Source organism: Solea senegalensis, linkage group LG7 (assembly GCF_019176455.1).
Source record: "Solea senegalensis isolate Sse05_10M linkage group LG7, IFAPA_SoseM_1, whole genome shotgun sequence".
NCBI lineage: Eukaryota > Metazoa > Chordata > Actinopteri > Pleuronectiformes > Soleidae > Solea > Solea senegalensis.
Genome location: NC_058027.1, coordinates 28,071,569 through 28,086,974, shown reverse-complemented (window position 1 = coordinate 28,086,974; position 15,406 = coordinate 28,071,569). Strand labels below are relative to the sequence as shown.

The following is a 15,406-nucleotide window of genomic DNA, read 5'->3' as shown; positions in this document are numbered from 1 at the left end:
ATAAAATCTAATTAACTTTATATTGATTATTTATGTTAGTGTATCATATACACTCCTGGGGAAAAAAAATTTTTTTAAATCAAAAATAAACTTACAATAAACTCTTTAGAAGATAAATCTCAGAAATAAAAATGTGCACAAATAATAAAATGTACAGGGGTTTTTAAGTTTCTGAATAATTATATATATATACACACAAACACACACACATATATATATAATAATTAACAGGCACAAATACGACCAAAGACAACGTCACATCTCATTATTATTATTATTATTATTACTCAGTCTTTATTACCAAAAAATACACTGGCAAAAGTAGTAACAACGATACTGCCTATGGTGTTCTAGAAAATAAATAAACATGAAGCAAAGCTCACGCTGTTGTCGGACACATTTCCACATTTACATTTACGCCTGTTACAAAACTGCTTTGGTTTTGATTCACACGACTCGTTTTTTCAGTTCCCTTATAAAAAACACACGGAGTAAAAGAAGAGCAGACACTACATCCAATCCAAAACCTGGTTTTTTTCCTCAATACAATTATTAAAAAATATACTTTATCTTTTTAAGAAAAACAGCCAGTTTTCAGGTTCAGCTGAAATATGTACAAATTGAGCTAAAGTAGCTTGCAGTAATACAAGTAAAAATGACTCGATTCACATACTTGGTTTGTTGTTTATCTGTCCACACCACGCGTTCTCACCAGGGAAGCTGTAACGAGGAAACAGCCTAGGGCTCTGAGCTCAGACGGGGCCCCACAGTGAGAACAGAACTTTAACTAAATTTAGCACAACAATCAAACTCAATTTTACAACAAATTTGCCAAAGAAATCATTTTATATTTCACTTTTTTCTCTTCTCTAAACAAATGGATGTTCTGATCAGTTTCACTCCACAATAAAGGGCATCAAACACGTTCATTTGCTAACTAAGCTGACTGCTATCTTACAAGTAATGGGTGTCTGGCTAATGTAGCCGCTAATGTCAAACACTGAGGCCACAGCTTCTGCCATCAATAGCCACTAATGTCAAATGTTAGCAGCTACAGGAAACATTTAAGACCAATGACACAGCATGTAGCAACATTACCTGCTAATGTCAAATGTTTATGCTACAGAAACTGGTTGCGGTAGCTGCTAACATATAAGACCGACACTGCAGCATGTAGCAACAGTAGCTGCTAATGTCAAATGTTTATGCTACAGAAACTGGTTGCGGTAGCTGCTAACATTTAAGAATGACACCACAGCATATAGCAAAATTAACTGCTAATGTCAAATGTTAGCAACTACAGAAACTGGTTCCAGTAGCTGCTAACATTTAAGCATGTAGCAACATTAGCTGCTAACGTCAGACATGGATGCCGCAGCATGTGGTAAAATTAGCAGTGTAGTATGCTATTGTCAAAAATCAATGTTATGGTGTTTGGCTATGGAGGCTGCTAACATTAAGCATTGATGCTACAGGGCTTAGCAGCTAGCTGTTGTGAGGACATGAAAAGAGCGACTTTGGCGCACTCTTTAGTGCAGCATCGACTGTAGCAACATCTACTAGCCACCAAACAAGCAGCAGGGTGGGAAAAAGATAGCTCCGCCCCTACTGGTGAAAAGAGGGAAAACAATTATTTTTTAGCAAATCTGGAAAATTACAACGTTAAGTTTGATTATTGTACAAAATATATCACAACTTAAAAAAGAAAGGGTGACATTGTTGTGCTGTTTAAATAAGCTTCAGTCACTCACTGTGGTTTTGAACCTAAGGCCCCTGAGGACACCCGGACCAGGGGCCCTGTAGTCCCTTGAAACACCCCTGTCTCTACTGAGGAGATGATGATTTTTGCTCCCACTGCAACAAACTGACCGGTAATTATCATTAAAACATGGATCCTGTTGTTAAAACATTTCATTTCTTTTTAACTTTTCACTGGAATAAAACCTGCAACCAAAAGGCACAAAAAACAGACAAAAGAAAATTCTTCCTAAATCCTGTCGGAGGTCATTTCTTTGACATGACCTCATATGGCACAGACTAAACGCTTCTGACGTTGTTATAGTTTTTTAACGCGGTTTGTGTGGTCGTTATTCAAACACAAAAGTGAAGTTGGCTTAGTTTTGTAAACGACTCGCTCTCCCACACCAAAGTCCATAGAGAAAATGAACGATTTTACACCACAGTGCAGAGGAGAAGTTTATCCACTCCTGCTTTCATCTGTTAATTCAAAAGGGTTTATATTGTGAATTCTGTGTTTAAAAAGTTTCATTTCGATTGCCTCAAGTGGGGTAAAGTGACCACACGAGGCAGCAGTGGACCAGCAGCTCCTGGGTCTCCACGAGCTTAAAACGCTGATGTTCTCTATGGAATTTGGTGCAGGAGAGTGAGCGATTATCAAACTTCATTTCAGAGTGAGAAAAATCAGTCATACAGTGAGATAAAGCCACAAACACATTCTTAACATATCACAGACTTCAGCTGGTTATGTTTTAGTTTAGTGGCAAATATCAGTGGACTATAAACACAATTCTACGATACCGACACTGACCCTCATACACGTCTGCTCACAGCACCAAAAACCTGCTCTCAAATATCCAAGCAAACGGACTTGACTTCCATTTCAGATCATTCTTTTGTCACTTTCTCTTTTATAAACAACCCAACGAGTAAAATTACAGCCATTCATAACAAAATATATATATATATATATATAAAATACAAATAACATTGCCTCTTTAAAACTGGCATAACGGAAACTAACATGCACGAGAAGCTGATAAATATGACATCGTGATGTGGTGATGCGAGTTTTGTCTACACGTGTACCTCCTCGTCGACGAGGCTAAAAAATTAAATATGTTAAATATTACAGTAGCAAAAGAGAGAGAGAAAAAAAGAAAGAAAAAGAGCTGCCTTTATAAGTCAATAAATGAGCGACACTGAACTGAGGGATCGTGTGGTTTTGGTGAGGTATGAACTTTGTCCCTGTTTAACGACAGAAAAAAAAACATGGCAAACACATTTGTTCTATTTCTTTTTTGTTGACATTCCTTTACCTGAAAAAACACCCACGCCGTTTTAAAGGTGCGTTCACACCAAACGTGACGAGCGTCAGAACTGCTCAAGTTATGGGAAATAACCATTTTTAAATCAGTTGAATAGAGTTTTTCGTATTGAAACGAACTCATTTTATTTAAAAATTTAGCAAAAAAAGCACTGGTGTTTTCACGGACAGTAGATGAACGAGGAGGAGCCGTGACTCTGTAACTTTTGGAAATGTGTGTGTGTGTGTGTGTGTGTGGAACTGTCGACCTCGAGGTCAGGAGAGATGATGAAATACTTTTGTGGACAGCAGGTTTGTGCAGGCGCACGGGGGTCAGAGGTCAAACGGAGACCGCATCCACACGATTTTAAACACCATTTTAAATGAATAAATTCTGTTCCAGACGTTTTTTCAGCTCCAAAAAACAAAGAGGAAATGTGGATTTAATTCAGTCTTTAGCTGAACTTTTCATAAACATCTGCTGGCTTTTATTTTGAAAACCCTGGAGCTGAATCTTAGTCTGGACGGTCAAAAACGGAGACTTTCTGATTGGATAAGAAGTCACATATCAGCTGTGACACTAATTTGTGCGAGGAACCTTCAGATCATGATTATTATTCCATCTCTTCCGGTCATTTTTAAGAAAAAAAATCTGCACGAAGGTTCGGGCTGGAGAAAAATGCTATACTGGCATAGTGCCCGAACCCCGTGTGTTGCACCAGGGCTCTAGGGCGCCCCCCTGAGGTGAAAACCGAGCCACAAATTCCCCGATACTTGGTAGGAAGATAGTACAGCCCCAAAACGAACAAAAGAGGAACCAGGGCATTCTGAATTTTGGCGTCTATTTTGGCGATTTGTGGAGCTATAGTTTAAATGAAAACATGGTCGTGTGGATGTGGCTAAACATCAGGTCTCACTCTGTTTGGAGGCTCTGCTGGACGTCAGCCTGCTGCTGCTGCTGCTGCTCCTTGTTGAGGATAATGCTGATGATGTCTCCCTCGTGCTCCTTCATGTGCTCCATCAGCCGCTCCTTACTGGTGGACTCAAAGCCACAGATGCAGCAGCAGAACAGCAGCACGCAGTACTCCATGCCGGGGCCCGGTAAGGGGGCGTGGCCCGCGCGCGAGTCAGTCTCCCGAGAGCTGGGCGAGTCGCCGGTCCACTGTGACGGGTCTGAGGTGTGTGTGTGGAGACTGGCGGAGACGTCCGCAGCTGCTGTGGAGAGCGTCGGCGTCGGTTCCACTTGGACCTTGACTTTGTCCTGAGGCGCTTGAGCCACCGTGGGGCGCTCTGCTGACGACTCCGGCAACCTCGGAGGAGCTCTGAGAGAAACCATGGACAATGTTACCGTAAACCAGTGGTTCCCCAACAAATTTCATGCACATCACGCAGTTAGAAAGATTTTTTTTAAGACTGTGTTGAAGTGTTTGCATTGTGAGTGAGAGACTTCAGTCAGCACGGACAAAACCTGAACGATGAACGCAGATGTGTTTATTTAGCAGAACCTCCAGTAGAAGTCACTGCCTGTGGTTTCTGAGTAGATTTGTACAAATACAGACATTAAAAACAACCCGTTTACCTGCTGCTCTGGGAGATGGCCTCGTTAATGGCTTGGTTTACTTGCTCATAGTTGTAGTTCTGGTCTCCAGCGTGCTTCCACATGTGGGACTTGAGCGACGGCGGGTGACTGCACACGTAACCACACAGAGAACACCTGCAGAGGAAATGTAAAAAGCAAAGAGAGAGAGTGAGTGAGAGAGTGAGAGAGTGAGTGAGTGAGTGAGTGAGTGAGTGAGAGAGAGAGAGAGAGAGAGGAGATCAAGTCAAAAGTTGATTTAATTTGTTTCTGAGGTTCTACTAATCCTTCTACTGTCTATCCAGGAGAATCATCCCAAATCAGAGAAGACACTAATCTTCAGAGATCATGTGTGGAGGAGTCCAGGGCGGGAATAGGATTAACAGCACAGCAGTGAAGTCGTGTCAAAATGAAAGTCATTTTAAAGAATCAGCGACAGAGACAGAGGAGGCACGAGAAGAGAACTCATTTTAGTCACTTCACAAAAGACTCAGCTGATGTTGACGATATCTTAAGAACATGATCACGTCTTTGTCTCACTGTGAGACAGACTTTTCTGACAGGAAACTGAGTCATTTTAACATCACACACACACACACACACACACACACACTGCCTCCATCACTAAGTTCAAATGTCTTATTTTGTCAGCATTTGAAATTCTTCAGTGACACAAAGTGACCACACGAGGCAGCAGAGGACCAGCAGCTCCTGTGTCCCCGCAGCTAAAATCACTGATTTTCTCTATGAGGTTTGGTGTGGGAGAGTGAGTGGTTTACAAACTTCAGTTTCCTGTTGGAAAAGTCTGTCTCACAGTGAGATAAAGACGTGAACACGGTCTTTAAATATCCTACACTGAAGCTGACGTAGATTTTTATTAATGTCGGGGGTTGGTGAGGTTTCTCTAACTTGGAAACTCCGACTTTCAGCTACAACTGGTTAAAACCCATCTTTTTCCTCTTACCTCACAGGGGGTCATATTCCCATCATGCATCTCTCTCGCTCTCACCTGTACTGCTCCAGCAGCTGCACGGCCTGGTGCTCCTGAGGATGTCTCCTCATGTGACTCTTCAGACTGTTCATGTTGGTGGTGGCAAAGTCACAGCTGCAGCACCTGAGAGACGACACAGAGCAGACGGGGACATTAACACAGACGCTGCTGCTGCTGCTGCTGCTGCTGCTGCTGAGGCTGCTGCTACTGCTGCTGCTGCTGCTGCTGCTGCTGCTGCTACTGCTGCTGCTACTACTGCTGCTGCTGCTGCTGCTGCTGCTGCTGCTGCTGCTGCTGCTGCTGCTGAAGCCACCCGTCAGGGTCAGTGTGTGTTTGCTTATTTATCAACTTGTAGCCTGAAGGAAGATAAAAGATTTACAAAACAAAAGAGGAAACTGCTGCTGCTTAAAAAGGAAAGGGAAACTTACATCAATAAATAAAATAAACAAGTTTTCTTCTTTGCTGAACTTTACATGTCGCGGCTGAAAGATGAAAGTGGACTTTTATTTGCTTGGAGGCAAAAGGTCTAAACATTAGGACTCAGATATTTGAGCTGTGGTGTGAAATAAATCAAATAAAGAGTAAAACTTGACTGAGGCTGGAATATTAAACAGAGACTCTGAAGGAAAACAAACACTCGCTGATTATTTTTATCTAAACCTACGTGACTTTTTGCAAATATGAAACACATCCACATTATTATTATTATTATTATTGTTCATTTCTTTTAAATCTCATTGTTATGCAGAGCAGACGTTATCAGACATTGTTCTGTTAAAAACATTTTCAAATGTCACATCACATTTGGATTTTGTCCTTTTCCCCTGATGAAAAAAGACAATTTACTGAAAGACTATAATTATAATCTTGTGACAGTTTATTTATTTTTTTAAAGTGAAAAAGTGAAGTGGCATCTAGATAAATATAAACTACAGGTTTAACTTAAATTCATGTAACTATTATTAGAATATTAACATGGTCTTTGCATTTGTATGAAACAAGCTCACTTCAGTGACATTTACTTTGTTTAGAAGAAAGTGATTTTTCTCCTTCATGTTCTCACAAAACCTGAATCTTAAAAAAATGTATATGTGAAAATAATTGACGACAAATGGAAAACACAACATCAAATAGTGTGTGTGTGTGTGTATTTTATTGATTCATCGATGAGTTGTTTGGTCCAGAAAATGTCAGAGAATGTTGAAAATGTTTGTCAAACTGTGGAAATAATGATGTTTCTCAAATGTCTTTGTTTTTGTCCACAAAATAAAATGATTGTTTGAATGATTTTATGGAGCAAACACACACACACACACTGAGAGAGGCTCTGAGTGTTACTGGCCCTGCGCTGCCATCTAGTGGTTGTTTCTCTGAAGGACGAGTATTGGGAGGAAGATTATTGGCGTTCATGTAAATGAGGTTGTTAATGACGTGATAATAAAGTCCAGCTCGTCCATTTGTCCTTAAAAGTGGGAAAAGTGTCTCTAATGATGACAGATACTCCTGCCTTTTGTGAAATTCACAGACTTCCCAGGACCAGTGAGAACCCTGTCTATTTCAGAGGATTTTCAAAAACTTTCAAGGTCCTTGAATTTCTTTTCAAATTCAAGGAATTCAAGGACCCATGGGAGCCCAGAAGGGCAAAAGAGCAGTAAGAGACATTTTACCTCAACTTCACTTCTTTACTGCACAAAATTCAAGCACTTTCAATGACTTTCAATGTGTATTTCAGAGGATTTTTAAAAACTTTTAAGGGCCCTGAATATTTCTTTTGTCAAATTCACAAACTTTCAAGGACCAGTGAGAACCTGACACACATATTCAAGCATTTCAATGCCTCGTGTCTACTTAGGGCAATTTTCAACAACTTTCAAGGGCCTTGAATTCAATTTTTTCAAGGATTTCAAGGATATCTCACAAGGTTTGACCTGGAATTCACGGCAGGAACTGAGGAGGATGACGTCACCAAAATGAACAGAAATGTGTTTTTCTATGGATTTAAAGAGTGTTTTGAACGACTATTACAGTGAAATGTTACAGTGTGTCATTAAGACTCACCGATAAGGCTTGTCGGAGTTGTGAATCCGTCTGTGGTTCCTCACGCCGACGTACGTGGAGCTGGTGTAGTCGCACACGTCGCACTTGTACGTCCTCTGCTGAGCACAGTCTGTGGAACGACAGCACACACGTGTCACGACAGCGAAATCTACAGCGTCGCCGACGTACATGACGACAAACACGCGTGTTATTCACCTTCGTCTGTGACTCGCTCAGCTTCCTCCACCGTGGTTGCTGCTTCAGTGACAGCTGTGAGAGAGAGCACGTCACCGCTGAGGCTGTGCTGCTCGCGCTCGTGAGTCCTCAACTGACTCTGAGTGAATGAAGGAAGGAAACGCACACATCACATTCAGTGCAACTTCTTTTACATATAAACAGACTTCAAAAGTCACATACTGTAGCTTTAAACCTGTGCTAAAATGAGTCAGAGTGGGGGAAGACTTTTTAAGAATGTTTGCCACTTTATCTCACTGTTACACAGACTTTTTTAACTGCTTCCTGTCCACACCAAACCCCATAGAGAAAATCAGTGATTTTAGCTCACGGGGACACAGGAGCTGCTGGTCCTCTGCTGCCTCATGTGGTCACTTTGTGTCACTGCGGTCAATCTGAGTAAACATTTTCAAACCCCGAATATACAAAATAACACATTTGAACTTAGTGATGGAGGCAGCAGTGGATCGACACGTCCTGTGTGTGTGTGTGTGATGTTAAAATCACTGATCAAAATCACTTCTCTATGGGCTTTGGTGTGGGAGAGTGAGTGGTTTACAAAGCAACAAAACCTTGTTGGAAATGGCTGTTGAATGACAAAGGATAAAGAGGCACATATTCCAATGACCCATGTCTATTTCGGAGGACTTTCAAAAACATTCAAGGTCCTTGAATTTTTTTTGTCAAATTCACAAACTTTCCAGGACCAGTGAGGACCCGGACCCACAACATTCAAAAACTTCCAATGACCCATGTGTATTTCAGAGGTTTTTCAAAAACATTCAAGGTCCTTGAATTTTTTTGTCAAATTCACAAACTTTCCAGGACCAGTGAGGACCCTGGCCCACAACATTCAAGAACTTCCAATGACCCATGTGTATTTCAGAGGTTTTTCAAAAACATTTAAGGTCCTTGAATTTTTTTGTCAATTCAAACTTTCCAGGACCAGTGAGGACCCTGGCCCACAACATTCAAGAACTTCCAATGACCCACGTGTATTTCAGAGGTTTTTCAAAAACATTCAAGGTCCTTGAATTTGTTTTGTCAAATTCACAAGCTTTCCAGGACCAGTGAGAACCCCAAAGCACAAAATCCAAGCACTTTCAAAGACCCATGTGTAATTTTCAAAAAGGGCCTTGAAATTTGATTGTCAAATTCACAAACTTTCAAGGCCTTCAAGGAACCCCTGGATACAGTAAAGATAAACTAGGAGACATAATAAGCATATTGAATATAACTAAAGCAGGTAAAACAGGCATGTTTTCTAAGGAAGAGCGCCTCAAAGTCTTGTTGCTTACTCAACCCGCTCACCTTATAGTGGAAGGCATCTGGACACTGCTTGCACTGGTACATCCTGGTCTTGCAGTGGTGGATCATGTGACTCTCCAGGTCCACGCTGTCGGCAGCGACGTGCTCACAGATGGGACACTGGTACGGCTGCCGCTGCCTGTGGACGCGCAGGTGGTGTTTGATGTAGCCTTTGCTGCTGCTGCTGTAGCGGCACAGGCGACACCGGTACGGCCTCTCACTCCCGGCGACGTAGTCCACCAGACCGCCGCCGGGGGGCGCCGCCAACCCTTCCATACCCGGGATGGTGCACACGTAGCCGCCGGCCGCTCCGTTGCTCGTGACCACGTCTCCGTTCTGGAACTGCGCGTTGTCCTGCAGTTCTCTGAGGATGTCCTCGTCTGACGTGTTCTGGTCCGAGCGCTCTCGGAGTCTCTCGATGACGGTGAGCAGCGACAGGCTGATGCCAGCTTTGGTGGCAGGCTCCTCCTCTTCTTCTTCTTCTTCTTCAAGGTCCAGACTCCCCAACTCCTTCTCTCTGCCTCTGCTGTGAAGCTTCAGAGCTGCCGTCTTTCCTGCGTGTGGAGACCTTTGTCCACCCGTGTCCAGCTTCTGGTCCACGTTTGGACACGGGGCCGTCTTCAGGTTTCCCTTAGTGCTGGACGTAAGGAGCTCGGGTGTCCTCATGGGCATGGCCACCAGCACCTCTGCAGCCAGCGAGTGCAGGCGGAGAGACTCTGAATGTGTCCTCTTCCGTGCGGCTGGTGGGACGCTCTCGTCTCTCGGCGAGCTGCTCTTTAAGGCGCCGTCAGTCGCGTCTTCGCCGCAGTCCTTCACAGCGACCACATGGTGCAGCGTGTCCTCCTCCGTGCCCAGCAGATCCTGGTCCCTGTCCACATCAGGGTCCAGAAGAAGCGGGTTGGCAGCCATGACTGAATCCTCGGCTGAAGGGAGGCGTTCTACGATGACGTTCATGCGTCCCGAGCCGTTTGGACTGCCGTTGATGATCTTCTGGGCTGACGACAGTAAACTGTCCGTGACAGCGTGACCTTGTCTTTGTGTCTCCGCCTCCGTCCTCACCTGCACCTCCATTAAAGCCTCCTCGGAGGTCCGGTCTTCTCCTGCTGCTGATTTTGGACTCTGAGCGTGATTAGAAGCGGAGTGGTTGGACACGTCCTGTTTGCCGTCAACACTCAGCGGCACACAGAGCTGGAGTTTGAAGCCCGCGGGAAGCTTCTGCACGCTATGATCCGTCAGCGCTGGGGGGAGGACAACCACTTCCTCTCTGCTCACGGCGCTGTTAGCAGCAGCCTGGGCGTCCCTCGCAGCTTGAGCGCCGTCCTCGTCCTCAAAGATGGGGTACGAGCAGTCGACCAGACCCGCGTGCTTCCAGGCGTGAGTCTTCAGCATCCGCTGCTGGCTGCACACGTAGCTGCAGATCAGGCAGCGGTACAGTCCGTACTCCTCGTAGCTGTACCACTTTGTCGTCTTCTGCTCCTGGGAGGCGTCCACGGAGCTTCCTGTGACCTCGTCCTCTTCCTTCCCGACGCCGCACGCGTCCGACGGAGGCGGAGTCCTCTTCAGGTGGTCAAAGTGCAGTCGTACGTGCGCCTCCAGCTGCTCCTGGTCTCTGGAGGTGAAGTGACACTCGGAGCACATGAGGATGAGGTCACTGTGCTGCTCGTTGTGCTGCTTCAGGTGTTCTTTGAGCAGAGGCAGCGTCGGGGAGATGAAGGGGCACAGGCTGCACTGATAGCACGTCACTGTCCGCCGGGGGCAGCCCAAAACCTCCGTCAGCATCACGCTGTTGTTGTTGCCGTCACCGGAGAGGACATCGTTATAATCCAGTTGCTCCTCCTTGATGCTCTCCTGCTCGATCTTTACTTTCTTAGAGGGAGAGCTTCCTCGGCTCCGCCTCACGCCGTCCTCACCCCCTCCTCGTGCGGGAGACGTCAGCTGGAACGCTCTCTTCTGTCCCACGGCGGTGCAGCGGCGCGGAGGCCGCTTCTCCACGATTCTGCTCAGCTTCTCGATGACCTGGATGAGCGAGTCGGACGCTTGCTTGTGCTGAAAGATCGGCGAGGAGTTCTCCTGACTCTGGCTTTGAGAGGTGGATTGCAGCAGCACCGATGGAGCGGACGCGGCGGAGGAAGAGGAGTGAGTGGAGAGTACGACTCCATTACTGATCTCCTCCATGACCTGGCAGACAACAGAGACAAGAGCGATTCATCAGATGTTTTCCTTAAAAGGAAATAGCTTTATATAGATGCAATCATTGATAAACATGTTCTGTATCTTTTAAAATCACCTTCATGAAATCTTAAGTTCACGTCTACCACATTTTTTTTAACATTAAACAGCCTTTTCCTACAAGAAAGTGAAGTTTGTAAATCACTCACTCTCCCACACCAAACCTCACAGAGAAAATCAGTGATTTTAACATCACACACACACACGAGCTGTTGATCCACTGCTGCCTCCATCACCAAGTTAAAATGCCTTTTTTTGTTAATTCAGCTTTTGAAATCCTTTGTTCAGATTGACCTCAGTGACACAAAGTGACCACACGAGGCAGCAGAGGACCAGCAGCATCTGTGTCCCCGCCAGCTAAAATCACTGATATTCTCTATGGGGTTTGGTGTGGGAGAGTGAGTGGTTTACAAACTTCGGTTTCTTGGAAACCTTACTGAATAAAATACAATCAACTTCAATCAGCAATAGCTTAAGCATATGTTTGTTGCTTTATCGAAAAATTTAAGTTTGTAGTTACATACACATACACATACATGTATATGTGTATATATATATCTCATATTTTAGACAGTGTTGTAGATTACAACCACACCTGAACTCTGACTATAAGCTAAAATAAAAACACCATTAAAGTGAGTGAACTGTAGCTATTAAGTGATGCAATGTTTGCTCTTTTGTGACACATTATTTACTAAGTGTCTCGTGAGGATTGACCAGCTGTTCACAGGAAACACTGAGCGACACTGCAAACAACTAAATGATCACCAAGGGAACAAATCTGTCTGTGTTTCAAAAGAATAACATTTTCATAAAAGACCTTTTTTGAGGACAAGGGTCAAGTGCTGTCTTGTGAGGCTTTTTTGGATTTCCTGTTATGCTCAAAGAATATGGATAAGAAGTTAAATCTAACGGATAAAAGGCTTAAATCAGCAACACAGACTTACCAGATTAACTGAGAAAATAATTGACAGATTAAGAAAATAATCCTATTATTCATTTATTTGAATTTCTTTCTGAAGTGAAAATGATTATATTATCGTTTCTTACGGGTTACTGTTGAACAAGAACAAAAGAATCACGAAATAAAAAGGCCTGTTAACACTTTGACCACGTGTGTTTGTTTACTAACTGAAGCCTGAGGTTATACTCCGTTGATCTCGGTCAATCCCACACTTTCCTCTTTGTCACTTTCTGACCACGATTCACCTTCCTCTTTTTTGCCCACTTCTGCTTCTGTGTGACAATATCACAGAGAGCAGGAGACACTAAACCACAAACAGGAACCGTGTCCTCATATTAATCCTGGACACAACAATTATTGACTTTGATGAAAATGTCTGAGTAAATCAGCTCAATGAAGAAAAGATGTTGGAGTTTTTCCTCACATGTGAAAGCTGGAGACAAACCACCGTGTGCTGCTCAGACCGCTCTCAGATGAGCACCTGTTATGTCAGGGTCTAAAAATATTACACCCACCAGGGTTGCCAGGTCCTGGGCTACTTTGAAGGCATTTAAGTGATTTGCCTGCTGCTGGTGGAGTAAACCTGTTGTGCAAACATGACAACGGCAAAGCGTCACAAAAACTGTATTGTGTTTCAGTTTCAGTGTTTATAAAGCAAAGAAATGTCTCCTTTACACTCAATTCTTCAACAATCACATTTAACACAGGGCTCAACGTATAAAATCTACATTAAATAAAGAACACGTTCACGTCTTCATCTCACTGTGAGACACATTTGTCCAACGGTTTATGAACCACTCACTCTCCCACACCAAAGTCCATAGAGAAAATCAGTGATTCTAGCTGGCGGGGACACAGGAGCTGCTGGTCCTCTGCTGCCTCATGTGGTCACGTTGTGTCACTGAGGTCAATCTGAACAAAAGGATTTCAAACACTGAAGTGACAAAATAAGACTTGTGAACTTAGTGATGGAGGCAGCAGTGGATCAACAGCTCCTGTGTGTGTGATGTTAAAATCACTGATTTTCTCTATGGGCTTTGGTGTGTGAGAGTGAGTGTTTTACAAAGCAAACCTCAAGTTTAACGCAGGAAAAGTGAGTCTCATGATGAGATAAAGCAGTAAATCATTATTCTTAAGATATCACAGATCATGTACCACCCTTTATGACCAAAGTCGAACCTTGACGCAGACATGCTACGATACCTGGTGCCACTCCTGCCACTGTCTTCAAGCGTCCTGTGTACCTAATAAATTGGTCAGTGAATGTACGCGTCAGTACTTAACACACCCAGGCCAGTCCTAATAAAAACCCTGAATTATCCCTTTGATATTGTGGATTAGAGGAGGAACTCTTTACTTTAGTGTCGAGTTGCAATGATTAATCCACGACTAAATTAACCATCAACTACTTTGATAACTTCAGTAATAATTTAAACAAGCCCTCGGGAGTTCTCAACTTCTTAAATGTGAATATTTCCATATAACCAATAAGATATCATTTAATCTCAATCATTTTGGTTTGAGAAAAAACAAGACGGATCAATGTTTTCTGGACTTACTTCCTTAGTTAATTGAACAAATCAATAAAAACTAAATTACAACTCAGAAAGTGGAAAGGGAACTTGACTTGTAACCAGAAGGTCGCCGGTTCAAATCCCCACCCGGCCAAAAAGGGCTGGGGTACCCCTGAGCAAGGTACCCATCCCCCCAATGCTCCCTGGGCGCCACTCAGTGTGGCAGCCCACTGCTCCTAATTCTAGGATGGGTCAAAATGCAGAGGAATACTTTCCCTAAGGGGATTAATAAAAACTAACTTTAGAATTTACAAAAAATAAAAACTTATACAAACTAACTTTAAAAACAAAAACTATTATGTTAAGCTTGCTGAAAGTGCTCAGCCTCTTTGTATACTATATCTTATTTATGATAATACAGTGTGTGATGAACTTAATCCAAATATTAAGAAACAATATTAATATGCACTTATTTTTCCTCTCTGACTCTGGCAACCCTGTCTGCCCCACACACACACACACTTCATCCCTCACTCTCAACTCTTCAAACATGACTACAAACAACTCAACAACTGTGCCTAATTTACTGGCTAACATAACGCAGCTGCCGTGACGTCACCATCGGCAGGCGTTAATGTCGCTAATAAACAAAAGTAAACAAAAAGAACAGGGAGGGAAAGCGAGCAGCACACACACACACACACACACACACTGTTAGCTTAGCAGTTAGCTGCCCCCACACACACACACATACACGCTAGTCTCAGACTGTTGCTAGCAGCAGTTTCTTCTCTCACGCGTACAAGGGGCATTTTATTGTTACTTCCCGTGAGTGAGTGACGTAAACGGACGTGAGCGTTTGTATAAAAACATACTCACTGTCACGCGGACGCTCGTCGCTCTCTGTCCTCAGCGCATGAAACAAAAACTCCGCTGTTAGTTTTTTATTCGTTAACCATAAAAAGAAAAAGTGGCCTCCCCTCTCTCCCACATTGCAAAATGGCGAGGGTGGAATATCAGTCACGTGACTTCGAAATGTGGGTCAGGTGACCAGCGCGGCTCAGCCAATCGTCGCGTGCCGCTGCGTTCAAGTGCTGCTCGTAAAATAGTTCAAACTGGACTATGGTGCGTTTACGGGCTTTAATTCACTCGGTGGTCACTCTATTAGGTACACACAGGGTAGTGATCAGCAACAGGTGGCCCGTGGGCCGAAACTGGCCCGCCAGCATCAGATGATTTACACAGTAAACGAGGGACAAATTCAATTCAGTTCAATCTTTATTGAATAATTTTTAAAACAATATTATGTTGTTGATTCCATGTATTTTTTTATCCATATTTATATTATTTAGTAGATTCAGTATAATACATATGATGATTATCAATGCAACAGACTTTAAAACCAGGAAAAGTCCTGGTTGGTAAAATGGTAAAAAATATTTTACCATCACAGTCTAAGACCAGATCTTGTCTCATGTCATTCATGTTTCCTGGAAAAAATAAGAATACA

At 43.4% G+C, this 15,406-nt stretch overlaps 1 protein-coding gene across 1 annotated transcript; it reads right to left on the bottom strand.

Annotated features, from left to right (window-relative positions):
- Window positions 1–271: 271 nt before the first annotated feature.
- znf507 (zinc finger protein 507) lies at window positions 272–14,886 on the bottom strand. Its single transcript, XM_044030690.1, has 7 exons — window positions 14,776–14,886; window positions 9,193–11,367; window positions 7,864–7,981; window positions 7,669–7,777; window positions 5,629–5,733; window positions 4,623–4,757; window positions 272–4,365 (listed from the first exon to the last, which is right to left on the bottom strand). Exons 2-7 carry the CDS (start codon window positions 11,362–11,364, stop codon window positions 3,957–3,959), a joined length of 3,048 nt encoding a protein of 1,015 aa, XP_043886625.1. The 5' UTR covers window positions 11,365–11,367; window positions 14,776–14,886; the 3' UTR covers window positions 272–3,956.
- Between the last annotated feature and the right edge of the window lie 520 nt (window positions 14,887–15,406).

What these genes read in the sequence shown, in the direction of transcription:
- znf507 (XM_044030690.1), bottom strand. Translation starts at nt 11,364, where the DNA reads ATGGAGGAGATCAGTAATGGAGTCGTACTCTCCACTCACTCCTCTTCC. An exon ending in TGAGCGAGTCACAGACGAAG is followed by an intron (nt 7,778 to 7,863) that starts GTGAATAACACG and finishes GTCGTTCCACAG; the next exon opens with ACTGTGCTCAGCAGAGGACG. An exon ending in GCCATCTCCCAGAGCAGCAG is followed by an intron (nt 4,366 to 4,622) that starts GTAAACGGGTTG and finishes GGTTTCTCTCAG; the next exon opens with AGCTCCTCCGAGGTTGCCGG.